Source organism: Rhinoderma darwinii, chromosome 8 (genome assembly GCF_050947455.1).
Source record: "Rhinoderma darwinii isolate aRhiDar2 chromosome 8, aRhiDar2.hap1, whole genome shotgun sequence".
NCBI lineage: Eukaryota > Metazoa > Chordata > Amphibia > Anura > Rhinodermatidae > Rhinoderma > Rhinoderma darwinii.
In genome coordinates, this window is record NC_134694.1 from 106,933,746 (window position 1) to 106,953,017 (window position 19,272).

The 19,272-nt window shown below is 42.7% G+C and overlaps 1 protein-coding gene across 1 annotated transcript in view; it reads left to right on the forward strand.

Annotated features, from left to right (window-relative positions):
* TMEM91 (transmembrane protein 91) overlaps window positions 1-19,272 on the forward strand; it is a 41,264-nt gene that overhangs the window by 20,833 nt on the left and 1,159 nt on the right. The window contains exons 2-3 of the mRNA XM_075836215.1: window positions 1,737-2,417; window positions 13,340-13,483. Of these exons, the coding sequence (XP_075692330.1) occupies window positions 2,025-2,417; window positions 13,340-13,483 (537 nt within the window). The 5' untranslated portion in view covers window positions 1,737-2,024. The remainder of the gene's footprint in view (window positions 1-1,736; window positions 2,418-13,339; window positions 13,484-19,272) is intronic.

A 19,272-nucleotide genomic window follows, 5' to 3' on the forward strand; every position in this document is an offset into this window, starting at 1 on the left:
CTATTATACGTACAGTATGTTAAAGTCCCGGAAAACCTCTTTAACCAGTACATCGAGAGGGGTGGTCTTTTGAGGATTTTTGCAGATTTATTAGGGACTCGGGAGCATTGATTGTAGCAAACTTTATGTGCACCTGCGGATTTACAGCGGTTTGAACAGCGTTTTCGCTGCGTAAATGCTGTACAAACTGCATTTTTGTGCAGAATTTATACTCCCCATTCAAATCTATGGGCCAAACACGCAGTATCTCCACCCAGGACCCGAAGTATAAATTGACATGCTGCGGAGTTGACAGTCGCAGCGCAGAATAATTACCGCACTACTTTTCTGCGTTTTTTTCCACACCATGTGGCTGAGATTTGCAGAAATCAAATCCACTGTGCTGCTACTGTAAATGCTGCGGAATTTCCGCACAGAATTCTATTGCGAAAATTCCGTTGGGTTTACGCTACGTGGGAAAATAGCCTAAAAGAGACAACTATGTAATGTTCCAGCAGGAGAGAACATTGACGCTTGAGATCTCAAAACACTGAGAAATCCTGTTTAAGTCTCATTTTGTCAGACATTACACTGCGTCGTGTCTTCTGGCGGGATTTCTAGTATTGTTAGGTATATCTATAAATAATGACCGTGAACGCTGCACAGAAATACAAGGTAATAACCTACTAACAAGAATATTAATTCCAGAAAAAGAAAACTGTAGGTAAAATGCATATAATAATCTCACACATATCTCCTCTGGGTTTCTATCACCCTGCGGGGAGAGGGCAGATGTCACATAACATATGTACGAAGGCCATTTCCATCTCACTGTCTGCTAAATATAACCATTCTATAAAATGACGTGGCCAGGCAGGAGTACAACAAACTGTCTCGATGATCAGCTAATATGGCCTGTAAAAACGAGCGCCGATCATCGAGACAGTTTGTTGATCGGCGCTCGTTTGCTCCTTTCACAAGGAGCAATGATCGGTTATGTATGTTGACAAGCAATCGTTACTACGATCGCTCGCCCCCATGCATTTACATTGTGTCGGCAGCACATCTCTCTGTTACACGGGGGGATGTGCTGCCAACTATGATAATATTTTGTGCTGCGTAAACGATACGATCAGCTGATGAATGAGAGTTTGCCCGTTCGTCGTATGATCGTTGCCCTGTTTACAAAGGGAAATGATCGGGAACGAGTGTTCATATGAACGCTCATCTACCCGATCATTGGCCCGTGTATAAGGGCCTTTATTCTTCATGATACAACCCCATTAACTATTTGTTTAATGACAGATGAGCGATATGTATTCAAAATTGGCCAACTACTTTAATAGCTCCGTTTATGGTCAGATAGTGGAGGCCTGGCAGGCAGACAAGGGCAGCTGATAGAAAAGCTGGCAAGCACGGTTAAAAAGATAATGTAGATGGCGGGCAGTGGGACCACAGTCAGATGAGGTCAGGGAGGGGAAGACTGGCACTGGGGAAGGAGGCAAAGATGGGCATGATGTGGGAATAATGACGGAGAGATGGAAGCAGCAATGGAAGACACACGGTGCGGACGCAGATAATAAAGGTGAACATGGACTGGCATTGGGAAGCAGGGTACACAATGACAGGCTGTGAAATTAAAGTCAGAGGCAGTCAGACAGGCATGGAGGTAGGGTCATCGACAGAAAAGAGGCAGGGAGAGGACGGTGAAGTACAAAAATGGATGTTGTTAATTCTCTTCTCCTTTTTGTCTACAGTAAATGTTGGCCTCAATCTTTCGGGAACAGGAAAGGTCCAAACAATGACTGATTCCTATATTATCTTCATACCACAACCCATCTGCCGCATATAAAGAATCTCTGCTTATCAGGTCCTTAGAGCTGCCAATCCACCCAACACAGAAATCATGAAAAATTTCTTATCACTTGTAGCAGAGAAATAAGCCGGAAAATAAGAGCTAAGACAAGGCCAAGTACAAAGCTTTGCAAATTTGGACAATGGCTCTTCCCAGAATCCTCTGGAGACAACAGTAATACTGAAAAGTGATGGAGTATTTGCATGAGTTACAGCACCCCCTATTGGACAGGTCAATGGGAACAGGTATGCTCACACCTCTCCTTTCTAAAGATAGCGGGGGTGAAGGATTCATCTGGAAATGTCTCCCACACCGTACACAGCAAGGCGGAGAACTTCCCCAGCAGTTTCTGGATCCAGGGAGCCTCCGCAGGACTGTGGATTCTGGGGTTGGGAGGGTCGCAGACGTCTCTTTTTGGCGGTCAACAGATCCCCAGATGTGGAGGGGAAAAGATTATTCAGAGACTACATTCATAGATACTCAGGGGAGCCCAGATATCTGCAAGAAGTTACTGTACACCCCAGAGAAAGACATTCATACCGTGTCCTGCGATGTGAAGGATGATGACACGCTAGATATGGAGGTACGTACACAATTCTGCCCTTTATATATGCGCGAGGGCTGACTTATCTGACAGAACTTATTTCAATATCGCCAAGCAGCTCAGAGCCTCTGCCACGGTTTTCGTTGCCCTTTCTGGTATTTTTGAAGTCAGGAATCGTGTAGCCTGCAGCTTTATTCTTGCCAACAATATAAGGCAATAAGATTTGTCTGTTTTTCCCGGTATCTGTTGGAAAATGGATCCACCATAGCTGTCATGGCCATTGAAAAAACAGAAAACATGACGCTAATGGGAACAGAGCCTTAGCTGTGATTTTACATAGGACCGTAAGTAGATTAAAACCTACTTTATTATATTGGAGAGTTATCAAGATGCAGCAAAGTCAGCTCTGCTTCATACACTATGATAAACTGACAACACAAATAGGGGGTCTGTGCATACCATACGGTATTTTGGTCTTTTTGGATTTCATGTCTTTCTACTATTTTCTTTTCTTTTAGATAGACATACAAATAGATAGATAGATTGGATAGATAGATAGATAGATAGATAGATAGATAGATAGATAGATAGATAGATAGATAGATAGATAGATAGATAGATAGATAGATAGATAGATAGATAGATAGATAGATAGATAGATAGATAGATAGATCTTATAGAGGTTGCCTTGTCATGGCAGGTGGGCTCACACAATTTGGTTTCAACTGTGTTTTTATTGAAGCTTTTTCCGAAATGTATACAGAACAACAAAACATGTCAGGTTATACAAATCGTACAAATAAAAACAGACAGAAAGAAAGGTTGTACCAATTGTACAAAAGTACACAAATATGTAAGTGCATAACAAATGGTGATGAATGAAATCCCTGCCGGGAGGCTAAACTAGACACGACAAAGACAAGGGGAAAAAAACAGTAGGAGAGGGAGGGTCATACTGTATGTTAAGGGCAGGACCCTATAGGCGATTGGTGAATGAGCTATCCAGATGACATGGAAATCCAATATATATCACATGGGTCCCAATTTTTTTTGAATCGGTGTAAAGAGTTGTTCAGTGATGCAGTCATAAATTCCATAGTGCGGATTTCTCTAATCCTGGTCAGCAAGTGAGTGTTAGTGGGAGCTGCGGTTTGTTTCCATTTTCACGCAATCAGGGTCTTAGCTGCCGTAAGAAAGTGCTGAAATAGACGAGCTAGGTGTTCCCCCATTGACCGGGGAGGGACATTTAGCAGATAATGTCGGGGGTCCAAGAGAATATTCTGTTGTACCACCGCACCTGCCAGATCTTTAACTTCTGACCAGAACGGTGTCACAAGGGGACACTCCCAAAAAAATATGAAACAGGTTACCCACCTGACACTGACATCGTCAACATGCCGAGGGAATGTTCAGGTTGAAGCTATGTAGAAGGACAGGGGTGTGGTACCAAAACATAAGATTTTTATACTCATTTTCTTTATATGACGTGCAAATGGAAGTTTTGGCCGCCTTCGACCAAATTAGTTGCCACAGTGCCGGAGGAATAGATCTACCTAATATGGTTTCCACTTAGTCATGTATTTATGTATGGGTGGATTGGAGTTATCCGGAGAGAGCAGTATGGCATAAATAGCGGATATAAGACCCTTAGTTGTGGTGGTGTGGCGACATAACATTTCAAAGGTGGTAGGCGTAGTGACCCGGACAGATCCAAAAGTATGTTGCATGTAGTGTCTAATTTGTAAATAGTGGAAAAAAGCAGAGAAGGGGATATTATGATTTTGTTGGAAGAAAATGGGTGTAGTTCTAGTGTGAGGGGGTTAACCATATCAGCCAGATGGAAAATAGCCCCAGTCCAAAGTCGGACCATCCGTAAACTGGTTCCTCGCGGAATAGAGGGAGTGTACAATATCAAAGTTAAGGGGGGACAATCCGACGCCAAACGGAAGTGTTTCTTCCATACTTCTCTCTAAAATCGCATGGGGCCCAGTAGAGTAGATGAGGGCAAAACTTGGGGGCCGCCCCACAGCATGGAGTTGGGATGAGTCGGAGCCATCCACAGTTTCTCAATTTCAGTCCACCGCTCTAAGGGATGCCCAGGATGGGATGCGACGGGTGTGAGCCGCCCAATAATTCGCAATGTCAGGGACAGATAGACCTCCTGCAGACTTACTAGATAGTAGAACAGATTTAGGGATTCTGTGTCTCCCGGAGTGCCATATGAATCTGAGGATGGAAGATTGCATTGCCCTCAATTCTCCCACAGGTACCGCCACTGGGAGCGTCTCAAAAAAGTATATAATTTTAGGTAGTAGGGTGATTTTGAACGTTGCAATGCGTCCAAAAAAGGACAGAGAGTCCACCTGGCCATATATCTATGTAACTCAGCAAAAAGAGGGGGAAAGTTAGCCCTATAAACCAAGGTGTACGAGTAGGTGAGTTGGACCCCTAGATAGGTCAGAGACACTTCTTTCCAATTATATTTGTAGTTTTGTTTAAGTAGTTTGAGGGTATGCGGGGGGATATTAATGGGAAGTGCTTCAGTCTTAGTTATATTAGTTTTATAGCCCGACATCATCCCATATGTGCGGAGAAGGCTCACACAATTTGATCAAAATGTGCACTAGGAACCTCACTATTGTAAATAGATTGAGCAGCAATGCATATTTATTTATAGTGTTTAGGTGGCATTGGTGTTCACAGTGTGCTGTCTCTATTTTTGGATATTGTATTGTTTGCAGTCTTAGTCTTCCTTGCACCTGTATACACGGTTTGTTTCATTTTTCTGGAATGTGCTGATCAAACTTTTGTGTTGTTTATGTGATTGATATATGTGGGGTTAGTGACTGCCTCCATTTTTTGGTTCTTGCACTCCTCCCATTCTGCCCTGGGTGATTTTAATTAGTTTAATGCTGGTTCCTACCTTCCCCAGATATATGTAGGCTTAGTCCCAGTTCTGGGTGTATGTTCAGCGTAGGGACCCACCTTATAGAGGTTGCCTTGTCGTGGCAGGTGGGCTCACACAATTTGATCAAAATGTGCGCTAAGAATCTCCATATTGTAAGTAGATTGAGCAGCAATGCATATTTATTTATTTATAGTCTTTAGGTGGCATTGGGGTTCTCAGTGTGCGGCCGCAATTTTTGTATATTGTAGATAGATTAGATAGATAGATAGATAGATAGATAGATAGATAGATAGATAGATAGATAGATAGATAGATAGATAGATAGATAGATAGATAGATAGATAGATAGATAGATAGATAAAAAGAAATAGGGACAAATCTACATAACACTTAGGGGTAGATTTATCAAAACTGGTGTAAAGGAAACCTAGCGCAGTTGTCTATAGCAACCGACCAGAGTACAGCGCTCATTAATAAGGGGACATAACATTTGTGTGGTTGTGTTGTGCTCTGCATGGCGCTGTTATTGGCATTGTGTCTGACAGACAGTATTTGCACGCTTGGCTGCTCTACAATTGTCAGGTCATTTACAGGCTGATTCGAAGCGAGCAATGGACGTAGGAGGCACAGCCGGGGAGGGGGTGCTGGCTGGGACGTGTTTCCTTCATCACATCCATATTTGTTGCCATTTCAAATATAATACCTGGCGGTCGGGCGGCGCAGGATTTCTCACAGACACTGATCCTCCATAGAGGCTGCTGTGTGACCAGATGTTTAAGGGGGCTCCATATGATTTAAGAGTCACAGAAATTTAATTATGTAAAAAAAATTACATTCTCGGATAATTCCAACTTCAAAGAGTTGTCAGACAATCAGTATGAGGCACCAACATTGTCCTTGCTGTCTCTATAAATGAGATCTTAGATATGTGACCCTCCTAGAGGCAGGATTTCCAATCTATAATGGATATATGTACAACTGAGATAGACCAAGCGGCTTTTATGGGGTCTATGAATGAGGAGGGGGCCCCAGTTAAGTTTTGCCCCATTCCAGTGTTGCCTGCATATTAGAATAATTTTCTGCGAGACGATGAGGTATGTAACGTAAGATGTGTAAACCATGGCAACAAATGCAGGCCGTCCGTAAACAATGCTAGCAGAGTGCCCGCCATAAACAATGTAAGCAGAGTGTCCCCCATAAATGATGGAAACAGAGTCCTGCATGTCTGATACTAGTGATTTTTGGGGTACATTTGTTTTTGGGTAACTAGTTTCTATAAGGAATAATGTTAGTGTGAAGAGATCACTTTAAATTTGCCCATAATAATGCATCTAGTGCAGATGGTGACAGTGTGCTGCCGGATGTCACATATAAGAAAAAATAATCTGCAGAGGATTATTAGCGAGTTCCCTTTAAATCATACTGTCACGATCTGTGGGTATGTGGACCCACTGGGCCGTACCGCCGTAGCAGGATAGCAGCTGGCCAAACAGTGTACCAAGTATAGTCCGAGCAAGGGTACCTGTGGTAGTACAGACAGTAGCGATGGCTAGGTTCAGAAGGGACCTTGGCAGCAGACACCAGGCGTGGTGTAACACAACACGACTCCAACTCTTTTAAGGCACAAGGTAGCACGGGATACAGGATACAGGTAGCAGGAATGAGAACATTGGGAACAGGAAAACACTAAGGGACCATTTGCTAGACTGACACGGAAAAACACAACTACGCTCAGGCGATGAGTGAAGGGGCAGGGCCCTTCCTAAAGTCCAGGGTGATTAGACAATTCTAAACATGTGTGCGCTCTGGCCCTTTAAGGCTGGGACGGAGCTTGCGCGCACACCTTAGGGGTAAAATGGATTATGATTAGAATATACGCCATTGCTGGAATATACAGGATTATGTATAGGGAGAATATGACTCTATCTGTGGCAAATGATACATTATCATATGTATAAAGATAATTCTTACTCCTATCATATGTGTAATGTATAGGATAGAAACCTCCATCACTTATGTGATTTTTACCATTATTGTCAGTTATTACCCAACCATTCAGTTAAAGCAAACTTTCCTGTGCCTCAGGGTGCCCTATTTCAAAACTATTTAAAATTGCTTGTCTTACTAGTTTATATCAATTTCAGACTTTGCCCTGTGTTTAAATGAGTCAAAACCTTAAAATGAATTGGTATTCCTAGCTCCCGGGATACATGTGGGCTGTCATGTGGGCGTGCCTACATGAATGTGGGCGTGCTTTTTCTCTGTCTACTAATCCAAAAAATCACAGACCATACAAAAGTGTGATTATACAACAAAAATGTAGACATGTGTCTGTAGATACTGCATGTCTTACCATATTGTACAACTTTCCTCTGCCTAACTACTTCTATTGATATGAATTGAGATTCCTACTGCTGTCCACCTGTTGGATGAAGAAGGGTCTCCTCCTTGATGCAGGTCGCCTCTGACTGCATCGTATTGCAGAATCAGGGTCAGGGGACCCTAACCTATCAGACACTGTTTAAATGCAATAAATATCTACGGCTACAAAACCCCTATAAGCTACTCAAACACATCTACCGACAATCTAATGTGTATGGGGGCCTCGTGACTAACCCTAGCAGCAGCCGTGGTGAAAACAGGATCGGGTATGTAGGTTTTTAACATGTCTGATCCTTTGTTCTGCCAGGAGATAAGCGGTTGTTAAAGATGCCTGGCAGCTGCTTATCTCCCTTTTCCATTATTGACCAAGCCAAGTGTGAATGGTTTATGGGGAGGTCTGGGGAGATATAGCTGTTGACTGAGCAAGCATTCATGTATGGCTTGCTGTAGTAATTGATTGACAGACGACGGATGCTCCTAAATTAGTGACAATGTCTCTATTTGCATTAGGAAGAGCAGCTCTAGAGCACAAACTGCTGACAAAATGCAGTTCAAAGAGTCAACATTCATTAGCACATGTACGTCGCTGCAGGGAGAAGAAGTACCGTGTGGTTTTCCCAGCACACATATGTGTATCTATGAGGAATAACACTATTTCTGGCCTTAATATGACTTGTATTCTGTATTTTTTTATCAGTTTTCCCCCTGCAGGCTCCCTCTAATTCTCAGTTTTCTCTGCGGTGGTGGGTGGAGCCTATCTGCTATCATGTCTCCCATACACAGCACACATAGAGAAGAGGAGAATCCTGCTCTCCTATAACTATCTATCACATATATAGAAGCTGCAGCAGCATGGGGGAAAATATACAGCAGTAATGAGCAGTTTAGCTGTTAATCCAGCACTGGGGTGAGATATATCACTTACTAGAAGCTGCAGAAGAGTATGTGTGTCTTTCTGCTTCTCTCTCACTCTGCTCCTCCTCTCCTTCTCCCTCCCCTCTCCATAGACTTCTATGGGCAGCTATCACCTGATCCCTCAGTGAGCTGATAGTCCCTCTTGTCTTGATGAGATGGATATAGCAGTAAATTCAGAGCGAGTGAACAGTTGGGGAGAAAGAGTCTGAAAAGTGGAGAAAGAGGCATTTTTCTCTAATAAGATATATTACAAAGTTTTAGTATATTTGCTTGTACTATTGATTTATGCAAAGTTTGTTGAAAAGTTAGAGACCATTTAATATAAAAAGGGGGTTGTCCAAATCAAACAAGCCTGTGTCATTTACATGTTTTGCCAACCTTACATATTATCAAAAATATAAGGATCTTGCCTATTTCAAAGTGAATTCTATAGTATATACTATGTATAAATGGGACGCTTTTAACTTTTTGGAAAGAAATCCCATATCTTGAAAAAATGTGCTGAGGAGTTATGTAAGCAGCTTGCCTTAGGCTCTGGTATTGATCATTTACTGCTCAATGCCAGGTAGCTGTCATTCTTTTTAAAGCTCTTTATACATATGTAATGAAATACTTGTCAAGTGACACTGTCCATAAACAGCAAAGTTCTTTAACCTGTTCATAATGTTGCGTGCAGGGGTCGTATTATAGTTCTCCTGGTAAAGATTTACATTGTCCCAAATAATTTGTCAGACCAATATCTGGAATTTTGGAGAAGAGACAACACCTTTTGATGTTCAATAATGCGCATAGAATAGTTGTCACCCCCCCCCCCCCCCGACCCACAGATATAGGCCGGTCATATACGAGGTATATACATCAGAGAACAATAGTAAAAGTACAATCTCTGTCAGGATCCATTTAAAAACATATCTAGCATAGCTGTTGTGGCTCCATTATGAACAAAAGCCTGTGAATAGAGCCTTATATTATTTATACGTGTTTACAGGAAAAAAATCATGCTGCTATATAGAAACCACCAACAAGCTGCTGTTCATGGATCTGTTATTTTTCATTATGTGTCTCTGTTAAAGGGGTTGTCCAGGCAGAGACAACTGATGACCTATACACAGGATAGGTCATCAGTGTATGATCGGTGGGGGTTCGATACACAGACCCTGCACCCATCAGCTGCTCTGGCTGCCTCCGGGCATCCGATTCAAGTATGCAGATGGCTTCGTACACTGCAATTCTGCAGCTCACCCGCTATTCCGCAACTGGAGCAAACTGCTTCCGGCATGGACGTCTGGTGCCCGAAAGCACCAGACGGTGTTGGACCCCCATCGATCATATACTGATGACCTATCCTGTGGATATGTGATCAGTTGTTCATGCGTGAATAACCCCTTTAAATAGCATAGTATGTAAGGCTGAAAAAATACAGAAGTCCATCCAGTTCAGCCTATTATCCTGCAATGTGGATCCAGAGAAAGGCAAACCGCCCATGAGGCAGAAGCCAATTTAGCATAAATCCCTTGATTGATTGACCATCCATCTCAACAAATCTAGTAACCATAACCTGTAATATTATTACACTTAAAGAGGCTCTGTCACCAGATTATAATTGCCCCGTCTCCTACATAGTCTGATTGGCGCTGTAATGTAGATAACAGCAGTGGTTTTTATTTTGAAAACCGATCATTTTTGAGCAAGTTATGAGCTAGTTTAGATTTATGCTAATGAGTTTCTCAATGGACAACTGGGCGTGTTTTTACTTTTTACCAACTGGGTGTTGTACAGAGGAGTGTATGAGGCTGACCAATCAGTGACCAATCAGTGACCAATCAGTGTCCTGCACTTCTCATTGTTCCAGCCCAGCATGATCCACAGCACAGTGTGATTGTGCAGTGAAAGAAGTAAACACGCCCAGTTTCTAAAAACACAAGACACGCCCAGTTGGAAATAAGAGAAAACACGCCCAGTTGTCCATTAGAAAGGCTCATTTGCATAAATATAAAATTGCTCATAACTTAGCCAAAAATGATCGTTTAAAAAAAAAAACAAACAACTTTACTGTAATCTACATTGCAGCGCCGATCACATGCAATAGGAGATATGGATTTGATAATCTGGTGACAGAGCCTCTTTAAGAAAGGCATCCAGGTCCCTTTGAACTCTTTAAGAGAATTTACTAAGCACTCTGAGTGCACAAGGGTGAACTACATTGTGTGTATGTCTGACTTCTGTAGCCCTGCAATTATACACAGTATTATTGCTATCATAACAGAGCAAAACTGCCGCATATGCTCCAAGGCAGTGTGCACCCGTGTCCCCATAACAGTGTACCAGCCAAAGATGATCCCATAACAGTGTGCCAGCCAAAGATGATCCTATAACAGTGTGCCAGCAACAGATGCTCCAATGAAAGTACGCCTGCCACAGATGCTCCCATAAGTGTACCAGCCACAGATACCCCCCAAAAAAGTGTGCCTTGGTACATCATGCGTTGGTCAGAATGATGGTGCATTAAGGTGCACAAGCCAAAATTAGATTAAAATAGATTTTCTAAGATCCGATAGTAGATTCCCTGCTTGTTGATTTTCTGACGTCATCAGACCAATGGCCAAATGGTATTCAATTGTATAGTTGTTAATGTAAAAATTACTGCCAGGTTAGCCATACATGTAATACCTTATTGGGCATCAGAAATCCGGAATTAAATCCGTTACATGGTATTTTAATTTGACCACTTACTCAGGAATGAAACTAATGAAATGAATCAATCATTCAATTACAGTGAGAGGACTGCACTTAGCTAGGACAGCCGTCATGTATTTTAGTGCATAGGTGCCAGCCCAGGAGGGAACAGTCTTAGATGTTTTAGACTTGCTACAGAGTCCATTAACACCTATATAGTGCCAGCCAAGGTCATCCGATGGGGTGGGTTATATTTTCAACACAACACACAAGCCCAAGGATCACATCTTTATTTTTATCTCACAGAAAAATTGGGGGAAAGCAACATTTGCCAGGTCCTCAAGCCCCAGGGTGTGGTGGTTTGAAATATTACCATCTGATCTGGGATTTTTCCCATTATTGTCTTGGACAACCAGTGATTTAACCCCTTCACTGACCTGTGAACCCATTTACTTATTTTATGGGAGTATTATTTGGATACTATACATGTGTGCACTATATGGCGGTATTAAGTGGGCACTACATGGTGATAGTATTATTTGGGCACTGTATTTGCGCAAGGGTCGTTTTTATATCTAATACTGAATTCATTCTTTTATTCTCATAATATAATACATTTCCTTCTAAGACAGGTTTACCATTCAGGATTCAGGGAAAGATAGGTTATTACTGTAATGGCAGCATATTCATATTCACCCAGCTTTCTTCCCAGAATGAGAAATGACTGAATTAAATTTGCACTGACGAAGATTCACAGCTTCTTAAAGGGGTTCTCCGTGACTACAATATTATTTTTGTCGGTGCGGTCTGACCTCCGGGACCCCTATTGATCAGCACAATGAAAGGGCCATGGTGTTCGACTGTGTCTGGTACTGCAACTTGTCCCATTCAAGTTAATGGAATGAGCTGTAGTACCAGGCATACTGTAGCTGATTTTATGGATGAGTCACTGTGTCGGTGTAAACAGTGAAGTAGACCCCTGTATTGTGCTCATCTGCGGGGTTACGGAGCCCCCCCACCACCACCACCACCGATCAAATGTTAATGGTCTTTCCTTTGGATAGTCCATCAATGTTAAAGTCATGAAGAACTCCTTTAAGTGTTTCAGTTCTCTCTCTTGCCACTAAATGTGAATAAAGGAATGTTTCAAATTACTGACAGCAAGCAGAGTTGGGGAGGATTGAAACAAAGTATTTCAGAAAACGACACAACATTTAATTATATTATATGGTTGAGTTTTTTTTTTTACATAGAACCAAAAAACTCCTTTAAGTGCATCATCGCCTCGTCTTATGAGTGATAGCCGTCCACCGAAGAGTATTCTGCGATCATAAATCGATGCCACTACAAGATCTTTCATGTTATTGGGGATTTTGAGAAAACCCTGGAAGAACAATTCGTATCTCTGTTTGAGAAAACAACATGTAGTGCTATTTCTAGCCGGAGGGCTGTGGGCCTCCTTAAAGAGGACCTGTCTCCTCCCGACTTGTCTGTTTTAGTAAATACTTGTATTCCCCATGAAATACCAAATCTGAAGCATATTTTCTTGCAACGCTGCATTGTGCCGTCCCTCTGTTATTCCCACTAGATGTTTATGATTAAATTGACAACTGGGAGTTACCCTTCCCCTTGGCCAAGGGGCGTGTCCCTACACAATCTGACACTGTCCAATCAGTGCTGTCAGTGTCAGTCTGTGTAGGGACACACCCCCAACTGCTAACACCCAGTTGTCAATTTATTCATACATTTCTAGGAGGAATAACAGAGGAAAGGCACAACACAGCGTTGTAGGAAAAGATGCCCCTAGAATTGTTATATTATGGGGAATACAAGTATTTACTAAAACAGACATATCCGGAGAAGTCACAGGTCCTTTTAAATGCACTGAACACTTGGGCACTGACCGACTGCCCCAACATTCAGTCCGCCCCTAAAAGAGGAGGTCATTCATAAAAACTGGCGCAGCCAATATGTTTGAGTAAAACAAAGTGGGGCACTTGGTGTAGCAATTGTCATACATATCCCATACTGTGAATAACCCTGTATTATGTGTGTCTGAGTATCGCCTCTCTCTTCACAGAACGACTCATCCAGTGACAGTGACACAGATAGTGAGAGTCAATTCTCTCTGCTCCTGCCCCAAGATTACCTGGGACTCGCTGTATTCTCCATGTTGTGCTGTTTCTGGCCCCTGGGCATTGCTGCTTTCTTCCTGTCACAAAAGGTGAGAGCTGGTGACTTTGTTTTCCAATGCTGTCTGCTCCGGAGTTAGATGACATGGACACAGAGCAAAACAGAAAAATGGTTCAGTGTAAAGATTTTTTTTTCCTATGCTTGTGTAGTACTACTATAGTAGTACACCCCCAGAAATACATGTCAAGAAGAGGGGGGCCATAGCAATGATTACAATATTGCTAGTTCCCTTGCACCCCTCAAGACAATAGAGCCTGCCCAGATTCCCATTTCTTGTAGAAAAGGCTGATGTGTCTATAGAGAGGGAGTCCCTAAAAGTTTCATTTTCCACTAATGCTATTGCCCCTCTCTTCATGACCCTTAGGCTAGATCCTCAATCTTTACTATCATATTAGTGTCTATGGAGACTCCACATGTTCACACCACCATTGGTGAGGTATGTAGGCCCACTAATGCTATTGCCCCCTCTCCTTATGACCCTTAGGCTAGATTCCCAATCTTTACTAACATAGGAGCGTCTATGGAGACTCCACATGTTCACACCACCATTGGTAAAGTATGTAGGCCCACTAATGCTATAGCCCGCTCTCCTTATGAACCTTAGGCCAAATCCCCAATCTTTACTAACATTGCAGCCTCTAAGGATCCTCCACATAACATTGGTAAGGTATTATCCCCAACCTAAGCTAGTTCTATTTACTCCCCATGATTATTAGGCTGGGTTCACACGAGCACATTAACGTCCGTAATGGACGGACGTATTTCGGCCGGAAGTCCCGGACCGAACTCAGTGCAGGGAGCCGGGCTCCTAGCATCATAGTTATGTACGACGCTAGGAGTCCCGGCCTCGCTGCAGGACAACTGTCCCGTACTGTAATCATGTTTTCAGTACGGGACAGTAGTTCCACGGAGAGGCAGGGACTCCTAGCGTCGTACATAACTACGATGCTAGGAGCCCGGCTCCCTGCACTGAGTTCGGTCCGGGACTTCCGGCCGAAATACGTCCGTCCATTACGGACGTTAATGTGCTCGTGTGAACCCAGCCTTAGACTGGGTCCCCAATCTTTGCTAACATTGCAGTCTATAGAAAGAGGGAGCCTCCACATTTTGACACCGCCATCAGTCCAGAATATTGGCCCAACTTGATCTAGTGGCCCCATAAAAGCTGCATGGTCCTCATCTGTGGTGGGTATATACTTCCTGGCCATGGACAGATGATTGTACACGGTCCCCCCATCATTCAACTTCAGAGAGTCTTGACATTTAGCAGCTACTACTTCCAAAAGGCTTTATTAAAATAACCATATCCACAGCCTTTAATAGTCTTTCGGTTGCAGTAATTTTCGCATAATATATTGATAGCAGGATGGATTGTATTTAAACCAGAGGCATTGGGCAGCTGGGAGACAGTGGAGATTCGAGGGTAACACTTACTGGCAGCATTCATGTACTCATTATTTTATAATGAATTATACTTACAGAGAGAACATATATCGAGCTGTCTGATCACAGAACAGCCCACAAAGCCAAGGACTGGACCATCACAATAATTGCTCCTTATAACTTCTGCATGGCTAGAGCCGACTTCTTGTGATGGTTCCCTTTCAATGCCAAAGGCTGCATTTAAGATTTTCCTTCCACCTACTAACTCGATTCATTCTGCACGTTCTGTACCAGGAGATGGTTCACCACATGCATTATAAATGTTACCCGCACTATAGCCTGGGGGATTCTGGGAGGCTATTTACATTTGTGCATTAAAATATAATGAGTGGAAATGGTCTTGAAAGCATAGGTTCACTTTTAGCGCCATTTTACAGCATACCATTAGATATCATCTACATTCACTGCTCAGAAACTTTACCATCATTTGCTTGGTCTGTCTGGTGCTGATCTTGAATTAAATCATATCTTAAGATGGCCGTAAACGAAAGCCGAAAAATATTTCGCCCAATAGCTATTTCCCCTGACTCCCCCATAAACATGCATGTTATTTCTATGGAGGGGGAGATAAACGGCTGCAAGATAAATTTGACACCACTCATCTCAGGAAACACAAAAGTATCAGATGAGTTTAAATCCAACCCTACAGGCATGACTTTATTAATGGATTCCTTGGAAATCGCTTCGATTTCTTGTCAAAAATCATATTGCCAGCTTTATACTATACATTTTCTGACTTCTCAGATGGTTCACTATGTATACAAAGGCTCTGCTACTTTGCATTCGGTTGAGTCTTTGCACTGAACCGATAACTGTACTTGTATATGTAGATGAAAATCTAACTCCCAGAATGCAGTGCTGCAGTGGACTGAGCTAAGATGAGCCTGTCGACAGAGTGTTGACAGATTCTAGTAGCAATAAGCAGAATTGTGAATTCAGCTTTCGGCTCTAGTACTTGCTGGAATGCTTAGTGTTGATTGTAGCTTATATCTACATGTAAAGTGTAAATTGATATTCAAAAGTGAACCTACAAATTAAAGGGAACCTGTCATAAAGAACATGGAAATCTAATACTCTTGCATAATGTCATGGATTTTGTAAGTCAGGTCTAGGATTAACCAATAATACCAAAGAGATGATAATGATCATCATTTTCATAAGTAGGTTGAAACACAGTCATTAACAGCAACAGAAACAGGTGTGTAGGAGGCTTAAAACTGGTTGAGGAACAGCCAAACTCTGCTACAAAGGTGAGGTTGTGGAAGACAGTTTCTTGTCACAGGTCCCCTATGGTAAGACTGAGCACAGCAACAAGACACAATGTAGTTATACTGCATCAGCAAGATCTCTCCCAGGCAAAGATTTCAAAGCAGACCAGGGTTTCAAGATGCACTGTTCAAGCTCTTTTGAAGAAGCACAAAGAAATGGGCAATATTGAGGACCGTAGATGTAGTGGTTGGTAAAGGAAACTTATTGCGGCAGATGACTAACACATCATGCTTACTTCCCTTTGAAATCTGAAGATGTTCAGCAGTGCAATCAGCTCAGAACTGGCAGAAACCAGTGGGACCCAGGTACACCCATCTACTGTTCGGAGAAGTCTGGCCAGAAGTGGTCTTCATGGAAGAAGTGTGGCCAAAAAGCCATACCTTGAACATGGAAACAAGGCCAAGTGACTCAACTATGCACGGAAACATGGGAGTTGGGGTGCAGAAAAATGGCAGCAGGTGCTCTGGACTGATAAGTCAAAATGTGAAATATTTGGCTGTAACAGAAGGCAGTTTGTTCGCTGAAGGGCTGGAGAGCGGTACAATAATGAGTGTCTGCAGGCAACAGTAAAGCATGGTGGAGGTTCCTTACAAGTTTGGGGCTGCATTTCAGCAAATTGAATTGGGAATTTGGTAGGATTAATGATGTCCTTAATGCTGAGAAATACAGGCAGATCCATCATGCAATACCATCAGGGAGGTGTCTGATTGGCTCCAAATTTATTCCCCAGCAGGAGAACGCTCCCAAACATACAGTTAATCTCATTAAGAACTATCTTCAGAATTAGGACCCCTGGAAGTGATGATATGGCCCCCACAGAGCACTGATCTCAACATCATCGAGTCTGTCTGGGATTACATGAAGACATAGAAGGATTTGAGGAAGCCACATCCACAGAAGATCTGTGGCTAGTTCTCCAAGATGCTTGGAACACCCTCCCTGTCGAGTTCCTCCAAAAACTGAGTGCAAGTGTACCTAGAAGAAATTATGCTTTTTTGAAGGCAAAGGGTGATAACACCAAATATTGATTTGATTTAGATTTCTCTTCTGTTCATTTAATTTGTATTTTGTTAATTGATAAAAAAAAAAAACAACTATTAACACTTCTATTTTTGAATGGATTCTTACTTTGTAGCAAAACTGTTGAACAGTAGTGTGTGTGTGTGTGTGTGTGTGTGTGTGTGTGTGTGTGTGTGTGTGTATTCACTAGTCCTTCTCAATGAATTAGAATATCATCAAAAAGTTAATTTATTTCAGTAATTCAATTCAAAAAGTGTCTCTCATATATTCTATAGATTCATTACACACAGTTATCTATTTCCAGCATTTTTTTCTATTAATGTTGATGATTATGGGAACAGTTAATGAAAACCCCAAATTTAGTGTCTCAGAAAATTAGAATATTAAATAAGCCCAATTTAAAAAATGATTTTTAATACTGGAATGTTGTCCTACTGAAAAGTCTGTCCAGTATCTGCCCTCAATAATTGGTCTGGGCTCCGACTCTGCATGAATTACTGCATCAATGCGGCGTGGCATGGAGACGATCAGCCTGTGGCACTGCTGAGGTGTTATCAATGCGGCGTGGCATGGAGGCGATCAGCCTGTGGCACTGCTGAGGTGTTATCAATGCGGCGTGGCATGAAGGCGATCAGCCTGTGGCACTGCTGAGGTGTTATCAATGCAGTGTGGCATGGAGGCGATCAGCCTGTGGCACTGCTGAGGTGTTATCAATGCGGCATGGCATGGAGGTGATCAGCCTGTGGCACTGCTGAGGTGTTATCAATGCGGCATGGCATGGAGGTGATCAGCCTGTGGCACTGCTGAGGTGTTATCAATGCAGCGTGGCATGGAGATGATCAGCCTGTGTCACTCCTGAGGTGTTATCAATACGGTGTGGCATGGAGGTGATCAGCCGGTGGCACTGCTGAGGTGTTATAAATGCAGCGTGGCATGGAGGAGATCAGCCTGTGGCACTGCTGAGTTGTTATCAATGCGGCGTGGCATGGAGATGATCAGCCTGTGGCACTGCTGAGGTGTTGTTAATGCGGCGTGGCATGGAGGCGATCAGCCTGTGGCACTGCTGAGGTGTTATCAATGCGGCGTGGCATGGAGGTGATCAGCCTGTGGCACTGCTGAGGTGTTATGGAAGCCCAGGTTACTTTGATATCGGCCTTCAGCTCGTCTCCATTGTTGGGTCTGGTGTCTCTCATCTTCCTCTTGACAATACCCTATAGATTCTCTATGGGGTTTAGGTCAGGCCAGTTTGTGGGCCAATCAAGCGCAGTGGTTATTACACCAGGTGTTGGCACTTTTGGCAGTGTGGGCAGGTGCCAAGTCCTGCTGGAAAATGAAATCAGCATCTCCATAAAGCTTGTCAGCAGAGGGAAGCATGAAGTGTTGGGAAATGTCCTGCTAGACGCTGCGCTGACCCTGGACTTGATATAACACAGTGGACCAAACACCAGCAGATGACACGGCCCCCAAACCATCACTAACTGTGGAAACTTCAGACTGGACCGCAAGACACTTGGATTGACTCCTCTCCACTCTCCCTCCAGACTCTGGGACCTGGATTTCCAAATGAAATGCAAAATTTACTTTCATCTGATAACGGGACTTTGGACACTGAGCAGCAGAACAGACCAGTCATTGTAAAGGCTTAGGAAACCTTTGCAGTTGTTTTGTGTTGATTCTGCGATTAGTGTCACACCATGAGGCTACAATATTCAACTTTTATCCAATGTTCTAATTTTCTGAGACACTAAATTTTGGGTTTTCATTAACTGTTACCATAATCATCAATGTTAAAAGAACAAAATGCTGGAAATAGATCACTCTGTGTGTAATGAATCGGTATAATATGAGTTTCACTTTTTGAATTGAATTACTGAAATAATTTTTGATGATATTCTAATTAATTGAGAAGGACTAGTGTGTATATATATATCTATTGTAATTTGTAATAACTTGTAATTTATTTATGTAAATCCCTGCTCATTCTGGGCTTATGAGTCCAGTGGGAGGTCTTACTCAGTGATTGACAGCTACCTCTGTATGCATGCTCCTGCTGTCAATCACCAAGTGAGACCGCCCACTGGACTCATA